The sequence below is a fragment of the Hemitrygon akajei genome, chromosome 13 (genome assembly GCF_048418815.1).
Source record: "Hemitrygon akajei chromosome 13, sHemAka1.3, whole genome shotgun sequence".
NCBI classification, from domain to species: Eukaryota; Metazoa; Chordata; class Chondrichthyes; order Myliobatiformes; family Dasyatidae; genus Hemitrygon; species Hemitrygon akajei.
The window spans coordinates 78,000,502-78,016,203 of NC_133136.1; the positions used below are offsets into that span (position 1 = coordinate 78,000,502).

The window sequence follows — 15,702 nt, forward strand, 5'->3', positions numbered from 1 at the left end:
TTCAGTCCTGGCCTGCAATATTGTCTGTGTGGAGTTTGCATGTTGTCCCTGTTATATATGGGCTTCCTCCCACATCGTAAAACATGTGCATGTCAGCAGATTAATTGGCCACTATAAATTACCGTTAGTGTGTTGATTGAGTGGTTGAATCTTAGAGAGTGGATGAGAAAATGGAGAGAATTAAATGGGATTGGTGTAGAGTAAGTGAATAAATGGGTGTCTGTACGGGCATGACAGGCTAAAGGGCCTGCTTCCATGCTCTTGATTCTCTGTAAGCTTATGATGAAAAATCCCATTCCGTGACCTCATTATCAGTGATAATTCTATTCCATCCCCATTTTCAGTGAAGAATTAATTTTTTGGCTCTAATTCTCAGTCATGATTCCATTCCAGACCCCGCCCTTAGTTAAGATCTGACACCAAGCACCAATTGCCAATAAAGGTCCTTCTCCCATCCAAAAGCTCTAAACCTTCCCAATATTTCACTCACACACCAACCCTACCCTGGCTATTTAGTTTCCATTGTGACCTAAAATTATTCACTGACCCTCAAAACATGAGTCCCATTCTTCCCCACGCTTTAGACTCAAACGCAGTCTGGGTGCCACATTTTCATTTAGAATTGCAATGCCTCTTTGCAGGTCAAGACTTAGATCTTCAGAAGCTACTGACACCTGCACCAGTAACCTCTGCCCAAAACAGATGATAGAATCCACTGAAGATCATGTCTATCACACTCCTGCCTGTACCTAGAACTTAGAGGCCTTAAAACCAAGGGTGGTAAGCAGATTTGGCCTACATTTCTCCAATGTTCTGGTAGATTGGCGGAACATGATAAAAAAAAAATGATTGTCCCTTGGTTCCTATTCTGAATCAGATGCACATTCGTTCTAGCAGTCCTAACTGCAATCAGAACAACAGCAAAGTCATGTATCAAAGACTCTCAAGCTTTCATGATTGCAGTGCTTGGCACATACTTCAAATAGATAAAAATAAATAAAATAGCAAGAATGATGTGTAGATCAGTAGGTTAAAAGGACATGTAGATTGTCATTAGTATGCATGTGGATGGTTTAATTTGGGGTACTTGTGTGGGGAGGTTGAAAATTGGAATTAAAATGAAAGTGTGAATGGCTAGTCTCAGTGGGCCAAAGGGCCTGTTTCCCAGCTGAATCTTTAGATAATTTTATTAATTATTGACTCAAGTAATAATTCTTTGGGAGCAGCAGGTTTTAGTCCTAGGATTTAAAAAAGATAGGTGAGAGCTTTGCAGATGCCCCAACTATAATCTTATAATGTCCTCGATTTATGAATTGTCCTTTTTACATTGAAAAATTTTGCATTTTGCTCTCTTATTTAATAAAGATTATAGATGAAAACTGGAGTTTCCCTATTAATAACAGGGTGACAGAATAAACATTTCAGTTAGTTAGAGGAAGGCAGCATGGGTTTTTAATAAGTACATAGGTTAAGACCAATAAAACACTGTTTTTTATGAAAACAACACACACAAAATGCTGAAGGAACGCAGAAGGCCAGGCCATGGAAAAGAGTAAACAGTTAATGTTTTGGACAGAGACCCTTCAATAGATTTTCTCATGATTGTTATTATGAAGGTCACTGTGGTGATGTTACTTATGGCATTTCAATAAAGTCTCTCATAAACTAAAATTGAAGACAAATTGTTGACCCCGTTTGTAAATTGGCTGTGCAGTGTGACAAAAATCAGAAATAGCAGGCATAGGCAAAGGGTCAGAATACTTGGATGTGATCGATAGTATAGTAAAATAATCTGTGCTGGATTACAGGAATTGGTCATATTTATAAAAGACATAGACTATAACTCAGTAAAATCTAATCTTAGACTCCCAAACTTGACAATTATTATAAATAATTTCCATCTGCCATTTTAACTTCCCATCATATCCTGAAAACCATACAACCACAACTCCTTGTTTCCAATGATCTGATACAATGTTTATTTGTGCAGATTTATTTTCTAACTCCTGTAATTAGAATCAGAATCAGAATCAGGTTTAACATCACCGACATATGTCGTAAAATTTGTTAACTTTACAGCAGCAGCACAATGAAATGCGTAATAAATAAATATAGAGAAAAAAACAGAATTACAGTAAGTATATATATATGTCTATTAAATAGCTAAGTTAAAGTAAGTAGTCTAAAAAAAAGAAATAAAAAGTAGTGAGGTAGTGTTTATGGATACAATGTCCATTTCAAAATCCAGTGGCAGAGGAGATTTGTGTTCATTGTGCTAATGTAAACAAGGGCGATGGAAACATTAATTTACAAAGATATTAGTAGTTGAGTGAATGGGGTTTAAAGGAATGTCAAGGTAAAAAATGAAAACTTATCTGTTTTGAATTATAAAAACACAGATCATTTAATAGATGGAGAAAAAATGGGAGCCCTGGAGATCTAAAGAGAGTTAAGAATCGACAAACACATTTTATTGTGATGACCATACAGCTACAGAATATAAGAAAATAATGACACAACATTTAGCGTTAGCAGTGAATTGTCCACTGCTCCCCTCAAGAACAAATCATTGCATTTATTTCCGGGAGGGTACTTGCTGAATGTGCTTGTCCTACATGACAAAACTCTCTACAGCGCAGTATCTTCTGCAATGAAAAACCCATTGCATTTACTGGTGAGTGGGGTACGGATTCTGCGCATTATGGGGAAGGATGGAAAAAGCCCTTATAAAGGTGCTGGAATGAATATTGACAGGCTGTCATACAACACTCCAGATTTATCTGGCTGATAATGCACTCAAAACACAGGCTTATCTGCAATTCAGAAATCATAAAATGTATTAAGAAATTATAAGAACAGTTTAAAAGGAAATTATTTTAAATAAATTTGAAATAAATTGTAACATTTGAAAAAACGGTAAACTAAAACTTGCCAATCTATTTAAATGAATGGAGAAGCTGTTCCTGTGCCAGGTCTAACTGGAACAATTGTTTCGAGTGAGTTCCGTATTTTTGGTGGTAGGGCATTGTCAGAGCATCTCTGCCCATTCCTTGCAGAAGAATCTTCTACCAGCTAAAACCTCATGAAGGGAATTGTAAAATTCAGGCCAATTAAAGATATTATTGGAATGCTAATTCCTGCAGTTGATGGTCACATCCTTGCAAGAACATAGATCTAACTAAGTGTAAACTAAACTTACACAAAGCCCCAAGTTCCACATTGCAGTGAACAACTCACTGCACTACAGTGGAATAGGTCTTATTTGCTTAGCAATACAGCCTCCTGAGTCACCTGGCCCCAGCAAAGCCTGAAAAACCTGACTAATCCTAACCTAATCATGCAACGATTCATAATGAGCAATTAGCCTATCCGGTACACCTTTGGACTTTGGGAGAAAAGCAGAGAACCAAGAGAAAACCCACCCGTTCCAAGGGGAGGGAGGACAGAGGCTCCTTACAGAATGGCACCGAACTCCGGAATACCTTGAGCTGTCGGAGCGTCACACTATGCTACCATGTCTTGGCAGGAATGCAACCTAGATTGACTAGAATGGTGCCTGGACACCAAATCTTAGATTATGAGAAGAGAATGCATAAACTATGGTTGAATTTCCTTGACTGTAAAAGTTATGACAGTGATTTGATTGGAGTTTTCAGAGTACAATGGGAAACTAAAATGGTGGATAGAAATTATTCCCATTTGGGAAACATTTCTACGTGTTAACTGTCGGAGACATTTGGAATTTTCTTGTTAATTGTAACTTGGACATAGAACATCGAACAGTACAGCTCTGGATTGGCCATTCAGCACACCACGTTGTGTTGGTATTGATGCCAATTTATACTAAACTTCTCTTCCTATGTAGCATGCATATCCTTCAATTCCCTTCATGTTAGTAGATTATTGTCAACAAGTGTTAATAAGGACGTAAGGAAAAGGCTGATGTGCGGAGCTCGGTCAAGGATCTGCCATGATCTCATTGAATGGGGGAATTAAGATCATGCGAGCAAACAGCCAGCTCCTGCCCCTCTTCCTATTTTTTAATGCCAATGAAATAAAAAAATAAATCCTCAGCAATTTCACATAACAAGAAACTGATTGACACAAATGGACTCCAATTGCTGTCACTGACCTGAATCTATCAATCTTTGTATGAGTTTCCATACAAAGAAATCGATTTAAAGTATGAAATTGAGATGAGTAGCAAGGGAACAAACAATCAGCATATCCGCAGTGCGTTCTGTGGGGGCAGGTGGTTCAAATATTCAAAGAATATCAGCTGGAGATCGTCAACAGGCAAATCATTAGACTCTCAGAATGAAGACAAATGAGTTGAGCAGAGTTGGCTCAAGTTTCATCAAACTAAAGTATAAACTCTGCTGGTGGATGAGGTTATCCTCACCAGCCTATTACACTCCCAAAGCAGCAATTGACCACAGAATAGGCTTGTGAGATAAACACAGGGGAAGTGAAGGTTTGTGCTATTTTTAGCAGATCAAAACAGGCTACTGACAAATGGTTACATTTGAACCAAACAAGAAGATTGTCTGTTTGAAAGAAAATAATAAACCTATTTCAAAATGCAAGTAGCACTGGAATATTGGATGTAAGAACATGGAAAATAGCTGGATTTTAATAAGGTACTTTGTCAGAAACAACACCCACACTTTAAAAATTGCTGTCACACACTGAGAAATCATTGGAATTTATTTTAACTTTATCAAGTATGATTTCCATTAGTCTACCTATTCATAAAAGACAAAGGATGATTATTTTTTAAATGTTAGTTAAGGTAATGATGCAGTTAAGATTTCTAATGTCAGTAGTTTTTATTTATACCATTTAATCTGTATAAAATTACATTCCACAAGGTAACACTAATAACAATTATTCAATACTATGACTCACTGCTTGGGAAAATATTGAGCAATATTTTATAAAACATTTTTGCTGAAATTTCCAAGCTCTGTTGCTATGCAAATTAGATTCCATGAAGGAGAGCTATCATGAAATCTACAGGATGAACATGGTAGATAAGTTGATTGAAAGATTTTTTTTAATTAGAGAAATATCATTTAAAAGAATGCCATGAAAATATGTTGAATTCTGGGTATTTTGTATATCCTTTCGTGACAGTTGATATTCCCAACAAAAGTTTTTGGTGTTTGCTTGAGATGACAGAGAGTGAATCTTTACTATGCACAAAACAGATTCCTACATTCAGTTTTACTAAAAAACGAAGGTCAGAAATTAGAATTCAGAATCAGGTTTAGTATCACCTGCATACGTCGTGGATCTTGTTGTCTTTGTGACAGCAGCACAATGCAATACATAAAAATAGCAAAAAGCTGAGAATTACTGTTACATATATATTAAATAGTTAAATTAAATAAGAAGTGCAAAAATAGAAATTAAAAAGCAAGGGAGGTAATGTTCATGGGTTCAATGTCCGTTCAGGTTTGGATTTATAACTTTTCTACCAATTCTTCATTCAATACTTTCCTGTGTTCAAATGTGAAATGCAGAACTTGAAAGTGGCTTGATAATGATATCAGATTTAAATTAAAAAATTAAAATAGAAGAATTTGGAAATATTCAAGCAAGCCATTCTGCACCAGCAGAGAGAAAAGAGTTAATATTTCAGGTCAGTGATCTGACATAAACTGAGAAAAAGTTCAAAAGCAGAGTTAGAAATATGTTTTATATTGCAGAGTTGGGAGAAGGAAAGAACAAAAGGAATGGCTGTGATTGGCTAGAGATCAACAGAGAATGAATGGCATAAGTGGTGATGCTACCAGCTGGAGACCATTAAGAGATTTATTAATTAGTTGGAAGAAATGCAGACACAAATCAAAACAGAGAAGGGAAGATAAAAAGGCCAATTCTAAATGGAGGTGCTGCTGGAAATCTGAAATAGAACAGCAAATTTTGAAAATATACAGCAGATCAGATAGCAACACTGCAGAGGTGTGTAGTGCTGATTTGTCAAGTTGATAATCCTACATGAAAACTGGCCAGTTCTGAAACACGCTGGGAAGGACGGCCATTTGAAATGGTTCAACTCAATGTTGAGTACTAAGGATATTCAAGTGCCTACATTGATGATAAGATTCTATTCCTTGAGTTTACACTGGGCTTTGTTGGAACAAAGCAAAAAAAAAACAATGGTCAGAACTAGAAAGGGATGGAAATTAAAGTGAAATGTAACTAGAATCTGAAGATCATCTTCCCAGGTTGAACAGAGGTCTTCTTCATTTGTTTTTTTTTCCAAAGTAGTGGAGACTATGTCTTGGGAATTAAATGTAGTACATAAAAATGAAAACAACAACACACACAAAATGCTGGTGGAACACAGCAGGTCAGGCAGCATTTATAGGGAGAAGCGCTGTTGACATTTCAGGCCGAGACGTCAGGCCTGACGAAGGGTCTCAGCCCGAAACGTCGACAGCGCTTCTCCCTATAGATGCTGCCTGGCCTGCTGTGTTCCACCAGCATTTTGTGTGTGTTGTTGTTTGAATTTCCAGCATCTGCAGATTTCCTCGTGTTTGCTCACATAAAAATGAAAGATGCATTCCACTTGGAAGAAGTCTTTGGGTCCATGACTAGTGGGATCAAAGTGGTAAATGTGTAGGTTTTGCAGTTCCTACCATTGCATAAAAAGGTGCCAAAACAGTGATTCTGATTTTAAAATAACAACATAAATTGATAGAGATAAAGCGTGACCCAGGGAACTGCAAATGCTCCTTCAGAATGTTGGAAGAGGTAAAGTGAAGATATATCTAGAAGTGCTGGAGAGTACAAAGCATGATCCTTTGGATGCAGATGTTGATTGGGTGGAAGGTGAGGATAAGGGGAACACTAGCACTTTTCTAAGTGGGAAAAGAGCCGGTGAGAGCAGAAATCTGAAAAGTGGAACAGATACAGTTGAGATCCCTACCAACTATGGTGGAGGAAACCAAAGTTCAGGAAAATTAACACTATCTCAAAAGCACAGAAGTGAGAAGTGCCATTATCAGTCTGGATACAACACTTTTCATTAATGCCATAGCCTCACTTGGTAAATTCAAGGGTTGATACATGACTGGAATTTGAAGCTACTATGAAAATGGAAGAATCTTTCTATCCCCACTTTTTCACATTCCCCTTCTTCATTCACCCTTTGACAGTTCCCCTACTCTTTCCTTTGACCTTCCCTCTTCTCCATCCCTTGTCCTTTTCCCCTTCTCTACCCAGCTGTGATCCTGCTGTGTACTTTGTTAGCTGTGAGGAGCCAGTAGACAAGTGATATTATTAAAGATGCTATATAAATGCAAATTGTAAATAAAATTTCATTTTAGTCCAAACACGGCTTTGGGATTCTCACTGCTGGGCCGTCCTTAAATTGATTATCTCATTTTTCAGTTCAAAGACTTATTCAATGCAAACAACTCCAAAGTATTTCTTTTTGAAGGTGACAGACTCTGTGGAACATTACCTTGGCATAAGCAGTTCCGTTCAGTGCCGGGAATAATGAGCATTAAATCAACTGAAAGGTTTCAAGGACACCATAGCATTTTGTACACATCCCCACTGTGTGCCTTTTCGCCTACAAGCAACTCATGAATATTCCAGGAAAGTCTGCTCAGAATTCTCTTGCCGTTGGTAACAGGAGACCTATAATTTAGTTCGAATTACATTCTAGGGTGCCACTGATTAAAAATCTGTACAATGCTGTATAAAATGTTATTATAAACATCAAAGCACTCTTGTCTTATTGTGTCATTATGGTGACATAAGATCTAAGCAATAGTAGTAAAGAACAATGGAGTTGCAACTATTCTCCAAGATGGTTCATCATTGTAAATTAGCCTCAACCAAATGCATTAAAGATATAAATAAAGTGAGGATATCTTACTGTAGACATAGTAACACTGAAATTTCACAATAATGAAATATTGTCTTTTATTATGCCACTTTATGATTGTAACAATAAGTTAAAAGCAAACTATATGATTTAGTAAATTGATAAAATGCTGATGATTATCTATTACCAAGTGAGAGGTTCATGTTACTATGTGCAGGAACGGACTGGTGGTTGGGCTAAGTGATACTTTAATATTATTTTTTAAACTGTAGCGGAGAACTGGAAGGCAAAAGTACAGATGTGAAGCCCAGATGGCAGTGCTGTGTCAATCTGGAGAATGTGTACTACATGTGGATTCCTAAGGAAGGTGGATTACATTTACGCCTATATATAATTGATCATGTCAAATCGTATGACTTGGAGCTTTACAAATGTTGCAATGGTAATTTAACATTCCCTAATACCCAACAATATCCAATTTTCTTCTGGTCAAAAGGAATCTTGGAAAACTGAAACCTGCCAAAATGGGTGGGAGACATGCAAATATGGTTAAGTCTCTAAACGTTAACCAAACCCACCTCCAACAGGCCCTGTGCCAGCTTAAAAGAGGTAGGTAGGTGATCGGGTGACCAATGTGCTCTGCATCGGTTTAATTTAACTATATTTCATGGGGTTATCTGTCTCAGATGTTAACAGCTTTTCAGATATAATTTTCAATAAAAATATCAGAATGAAGTAGGAAATGGAAATAGAAATGGGAACATCCAGCCCCTCAGACTTGCTGCAATTTTCAATCAGATCATGACCGATCGAATCACCGCACTGCTGCCTTGACCCATGACCGGTGAGCTAATATTCTTTCCTCTTACCTACAAATAGCAGAACTACTCTCTCTAATACTTCTTCAAACGTGAATCCAAAACAAACTCCTTTGAAACTTATTTCTGTAACGAACTAAAACAAATCAAATTTCCAATTTAATCAAATATTTTAAAAATGCACATATAGCCCCTAATTGTTATTCAACTCTTATAAAACTAAGCTAGGAGCAATAGGTAAAATATTTTTCCTTGTTGTTACATGTGCTTGACAAGGAGATATAGTATTAATACATATAAGCTGATTAAAACTATGAGACGTAGGAGCAGTAATAGGCCATTCTGCCCATCAAGCCTGCTCCACCATTGCATCACAGCTAATTATTATCCCTCTCAACCCCATTCTCCAGCATTCTCCCTGTAACTTTTAACACCCTGACTAATCAAGAAATTATCAGCCTCTGCTTTAAATATTTTCAATAACTTGGCGCCCAGGAGTAATCCCACCAATGCCTTATAAAGCTTCAACATTGCATTCTTGTTTTTGTATTCTAGTCCTCCAAAATGAATGATAACATTACATTTGCCCTCCTTACCAATGACTCAACCTGCAAGTTCACCTTTAGGGAATCCTGCACAAGGACTCCCAATTCCTTCTGGACCTCTGACTTTTTAATTTTCTCCCCATTTACAAATACGATAGTCAATGCCTTTATTCCTTCTGCCAAATTGCATGACACACACCTCCCCACATTATATTCCATCTGCCACTCCTTTACCCATTCCCCCAATCAATCTAATCCTTCTACAGACACCCTGCTTCCTCAACACCACCTGCCCTTCCACTTATCTTCATAACGTCCACAATCTTGGCCACAAAGCCATCAATTCCTTTACCCAAACCATGAGCATACAACTTGAAAAGAAGCAATCCCAACATTGTCACCTGCAGCACACTACAAGTCTCTGGAAACCAACCAGAAAAGGCCCTTTTATTTCCACTATTTGCCTCCTGTCAATCAGCTGATCTTCTATCCATTCTAGTACCTTTCCTGTAGTAGTATCGGCTCTTATTTTGTTAAGCAGCCTCATGGAGGCCTCCTGAACATCCAAATAAAGAACATCCACTGATTCTCCTTTGTCTATCCTGCTCATTATTTCCTCAAAGAATTCCAACAGATTTGAATTCCATTCAGGCAAGATTTCCCCTTTCAAAAATCATGCAGACTTTGGCCTATTTTATCACGTGCCTCCAAGTACCCAAGGCCTCATCCTTAACAATAGACTCTAACATTTTTCAACCCACTGAAGACTGGCTAGCTGGCCTATAATTTCCTTTCTTCTGTCTCCCTCCCTTCTTAAAGAGTGGAGTGACTTTTGCAATTTTCCTGTCCTCCAGAACCATTCCAGGATCTAGTGATTCTTGAAAGATTATTAATAATGCTTCCAAAATATCTTCAGCTACCTCTTCCAGAACCCTAGGGTGAAGTCCATCTGGTCTCATTGACTTCAGATCTTTCAGCTTCCCAAGCACCTTCTCCCTAGTAATAGCAACTACTCTCACTTCTGCCCCCTGACACTCTCAAAATTTCTAGCGTAATGCTAGTTTCTTCCACAATGAAGACTGTTGCAAAGTACTTAATATGTTTATCTGACATTTCTTTGTCCCCCATTACTACCTCTCCAGCATCATTTTCCAATGGTCCAACATTGACTTTCCTCTCGCTTTTACTCTTTATATATCTGAAAAAAAAACTTTTGGTATCGTCTTTTATGTTATTGGCTAGCTTACCTTCATATTTCCTCTTTTCTCTCCTTAAGGCTTTTTTAGTTGGCTTCTGTTGGTTTTTAAAAGCTTCCAAATCCTGTAACTTCCCATTAATTTTTGCTCTATTATTTGCCCTTACTTTTCCTTTTATGCTGTCTTTGACTTCACTTGTCAGCCACAGTTGCTTTATCCTCCCGTTAGAATACTTATTCATCTTTGGGAAGTATCTATCCTGTGTCTTCTGAATCACACCAGTAACTCCAGCTATTGCTCTTCTGTTATCATTCCTTCTGGTGACCTATTCCAATCAACTTTGGCCAGCCTCTGTAATTCCCTTTTCTGCATGTAATACTGATACATCTGCCTTTATCTTTTCCTCCTCAAGTGAATTCTATCTTATTATGATCACTTTCCCTAAGGGTTCCTTTACCTCAAGCTTCCTAATCAAATCTAGTTAATAGCACAACACACAATCCAGAATTGTAGCAAAATACGCTCGTACCTCAACCACAAGCTTCTCTAAAAATCCATGCCACAGGCGTTGTGCAATTTCCCTCTCTTGGGATCCAGCACCAACCTAATTTTCCCATTCTATCTGCATTTCAAATACCCATGATGGTTGTAACATTGTCCATATTTCATGCCTTTTCTATCTCTCTTTGTAAGAAGATATTTACTATATTACCTGATATTATAATTTTGAGCACAATTTTACAATTGGCAGTATAATTAAACATAAATTGTCCTAAAGTCATTATGATATTCTCAACTTTCAAATTACTTTGTCTATGTTCACATAGAACACAAATCTTATATTATAAATTTAGCCATGCTCTTTTATACTTTGATGTTGCTAAATAGAATTTCAGAATCAGGGTGAATTCAGGCCTTGTCTTTCTCTTCCTGACTGATACCCAAACACACATTACCTCAACAGGGAATAAAAATGGATCTGCTTTTTAATGAACTCTGCTACTTTCAGAGTTTTGGTTGTGGTTTTCCTATGTATATACTTATCAAGTAAATCAATAAACGATGTTGAGCCTCAATGAGTTTGTGATCTTCAAGTAGGTTTAGAAAATTTGAAGTTGTCCTGCTCTCCAAAACTGGCACCCTCAATCTAAAGCAATGTTCTGCTTGTTGCATGCTTGTAACTTTTAAATCACTGACAATGCCACACTGCATGAAGCATGTTCAATGTTATTTTTGGAACCCAGAATTAACAAATTCTGATGATGTATCTTCTAGGTTTCATCTATACACAGAATGCTACCAGGCGCAGCTTAAAAGAGCGTCTCAGGAAGCTCTTCCCCTGTTCTGTTGCCAAAAAGTCATCTACCAATGTTCAAAGCAAGTTCTTTTTTTTTGTTCTTACGGTGCTGTTTATGAATGCTTTCTTAACTTCAGCTATTCCTGATGTTTAACATTTCACTACTAAGCAATACATTGTAGATATGAGTTTGTGCTTTCCCGGATATCACCTTTAAATATATTAAGATACAAAGGAAGCAGAGAGTAACCTCATCTTGCAAGGGTATGGGATGGGTTTATCTCATCTAGAAGGCAAAAGAGATTTATTCATCTACATCTCCATCCTGCTGCAAAGGTATTGTGACACACACTGTCCTCAACTTCTGGGGTTTAAAGGTTGCGTCCAAGTCTGCTGTCATCCCAGAGTCTTACCGCAGTGTGACGGGTGAAAATAAATACCTTCATTCTGTTGCTTATTTAACTCCGGCATCACTGTGAGCTTAAAACTAAAAAGCGCCCGAAACTTTCACCATATCAGATAACATCTACGGACAGAGAAACAGAGTGAAAATTTCAGGTCAATGGCCTTTTAGCAAAATGGGATTTCTGCCTCTCTTTTACTTTGTCCATCCTTTGTGTTTTCTTTATTATTTTCCATCTTGTTTTTTTGATGAAATTTTAACGCATATGGTTTCACTACCAAATAACTTCACAACCAACCAATGGATTGGATGCAATACTGGGATGTAAGTTTGCTCACTGTGCTGTAGGATAGACAAGCTCAGGGAATGAACAAGATAAATAGCCAACCAAGAATTAGCTAGGCTGATCAAATTGTCAGTGATGGAGCACATTGATGATTGCCAGGATTGGCGACTTCATTGGTGACTGGCAAGGTCACTGAAATACCAGGGATTGGACAAGTTCTCTGGGTTTGTGAAGTTCACTGGTCTAAGGTAAATCGGACATCTTCACAGGACCACAAGGCAACAAAAAAGCAAATGTAATTTCTGACCACAACACATGGAAGCTATTAGTTTTCCACCTGTCAACTAGATATAGTGCATGCAATAGAAAAATAAGTTCTACCCCATTCATTTAATTGATCTTTTCTGTTTGAATCAGCTCAATATTTTGCAATGAAAATTGAACAGTATTCCTTTATTCTGTATTTTCCTTCTCTGTTATTATGCAAATTAAAGACATGTCAGTGACAGTCAAACTGACACACTGCCACGTCAAACACTTTTCAGTGACACAGCCATCCTTTTCTGTTTATTTTAGCCAATTCTTCCCTCAAAGTTTTTGCATAGTCAGTTCTACGTTATTCTCCACATTGCTTAAATGCTCGGTTTCATGAAGTCAAAGGGAAAAAAACTGAAGATTTGCCTGAGTATATATTACTTTCTGAACATTGTGGCTGAATACCAATTGGATATAAACTCAGAGAAATAACAGCAGCTGAGTCAATACTTTATTCAAATTGAAAACAAGGTGACTGATTAATTTCCCAAAACCCACAAAAGCACAGATATAACATCTCTGTGTGATGAAAATCTAACTTCTGTTTTCAACATCACACTCAGTTTACATAGATTAATACTTTGGCATCTTGTGTTTTCATCGCTCGGGGCAGTATTTAACGTTGTACATTAATGTGATAGTCTTGATTGCTTCTAGTCAGTGGAGTACATGCTCATTTCTGATTACTTTTATGCTCCCCAAAGCAATGTATGCCATACCTCATGCATGGTGATTAATTTGGGTTAAATAAATATATAGGTAGTACTAAATATTTGGCTATGCCCCAATTTCAGACCAGCAGTATGCAAGGCTCAACCAGGATCCCCAATTTTAACTTAAGTGAAAACTGAGTATCAGAGGATAAGGCAGGAAATAATTCAACTCCACCTCCTTCCCCAACTAATGTGAGGACCAAAATAATCCCTAAATAATGGCCCATCAAGGAAGAAGCTGTCAGAGTCAACATCAACAGTGGCGGGTGACACTGAAAAATGGCTCCTCTGGTTAGTAGGCCTTGGATTTCCTAGCTGGATCAGTAAAGAATACTGGTCTTTAGGTCCATCAAGAACATACTTAAAGAGCTTTAAAGCTGACCAGCATGACATATTTTGCTGTGCATAAAACTTTCTGGCTCTTAATCAGCACACAGCTAAATTTGTAATACCATTAAGCAATCACTGTTTAAATTAGTAAAAAACACAAAATGCTGGCAGAACTCAGCAGGCCAGACAGCATCTATGGGAGGAGGTAATAACTGTTTAAATTAGAGCTAATTCCTAGGGGAAGGAAGACTTTCTTTGCTAGAGCTCATTGATGATGTGGCATCCTAAGACCAGGAACTGACTAATCTCTTCTGTCCAGGTGGGATGCAGGGTGGAATTGAAATAATTCCCAGGATGCTCAGAATGTGTCTCAAATAGATCTTCGAACCCATTTGAATAATTTCAGCCTTCTGTTTTAGTCTCCTAATTATATCTGAAATTGGATTGCATATGTGCACCTGTGCTCCCTTGTGCAGTGGAGAGGTTTGCACATGAGGCTTGATTCTCACAGAGATTTCATAATTATCAATATAGATCTCATTCAAAAATAGCTGATCTCTCATCCCTTGTAATTGGACCTTCAAATTGCATTTCATATTGATATCTTTCCTTTCATTCTCTATGGAATAATTAAGGTTTCAACATTTTTTCAGTATATTCAGTCATTTATAACAGCAGATGAATAGTTTATTTAAATTTTCTGAAAATAGCTGTTTTTTCTGTCACATTGCTGTGAGGCGTATTACTTCAAACATTAATACAGAAGTATTCTTACAAGCAGGCAGATAAATCATACAGTAAGTAGAATATTTAAGATTCACATTTATTTATTAGATGTGCATCAAAACATAGAGTGAACACAAAGTACACTGCAGATGCTGTGGTCAAATCAAGACGTACAAGAAAGCTGGATGAACTCAGCAGGTCAGGCAGCATCCGTTGAAAGGAGCAGTCAACGTTTCAGGTCGAGACCTGATGAAGGTCTCTTGAAACATACAGTGAAATGTATCATTTGCATTAACAACCAACACACCTGAGGGTGTGCTGGGGGCAGCCCACAAGTGTTGATACACATTCCAGTGGCCACATATCACGCCTACAATACTTGGCAGAACAGTGTAGAACACAGCAAGCAACAAAACAACAACAACAACAAATCAAGCCCTGTTCTTCCATCTCTCCACACATACACAAGATATGCTATCTTCTTCGGCCTTTGGCCTCCAGCCTCCAGCAGATGTGGGCTGATACACATTGGGCTTTGACTTTCCCAGCAGATTCACAGAGATTCCAGGCACAAGGTTCTGGCCAACAGGCCTGGACCTCCAAGCTTCCAGATTGAATCTGGCCTCGATCCATGACATCAACTCCAGGATCTGCTGATCACCGAACTCTAAGCCTCGAACACCGCATTGGTCAATGACAAGATCCCAAACACCAGGTCTCAAATTCTGATTTCATCAATTCATGTACCTAGAATGTTGTCGATCTTGTTCACTTGCTTGCATGGAACTCCGACTCCATAACCCACTAACAACTCATTGACCCTAGTGAGACCACAGTCCTCATCCATTTTGGCCCAACATCTGGCTGGACATTCCAGCCCAACCAATGGATATCACATGTCCGTGTCATTGGCCATCCTGATCCTGAAACCTTAAGGTCACCCTTAACACCCCTCTCTTTAGTCTCCTTATCTGGAAATTGGGTTACATGACATGGGTGGCAATATTAATTCCAAGAATCCCATATCCTTTCCTTTTTTTAAGCATTGGGGGGGGGGGAATTTGTGAATTGCTGGTTCAACCAACATTCAATTTTCATGCCTAGTTGTATTTCCGAATCAGAATCAGATTTAATATCGCTGGCATTTGCTGTGAAATTTGTTGATTTGTGACAGAACTGCAGTGCAATACATTAAAAACCTATAAATTGCAATAAGATATATATTTAATT

The 15,702-nt window shown here is 37.8% G+C and overlaps 1 protein-coding gene across 10 annotated transcripts in view; it reads left to right on the forward strand.

Annotated features, from left to right (window-relative positions):
• The window catches only part of kcnip4a (potassium voltage-gated channel interacting protein 4a), a 1,148,311-nt gene that overhangs the window by 1,063,101 nt on the left and 69,508 nt on the right, over window positions 1-15,702 (forward strand). Inside the window, exon 2 of one of the 10 annotated variants that reach the window (XM_073064910.1) lies at window positions 11,678-11,783. The exons of the other annotated variants lie outside the window; for them this stretch is intronic. Coding sequence (XP_072921011.1) covers window positions 11,678-11,783 — 106 coding nt within the window. The remainder of the gene's footprint in view (window positions 1-11,677; window positions 11,784-15,702) is intronic. 10 annotated transcript variants of the gene reach the window in all.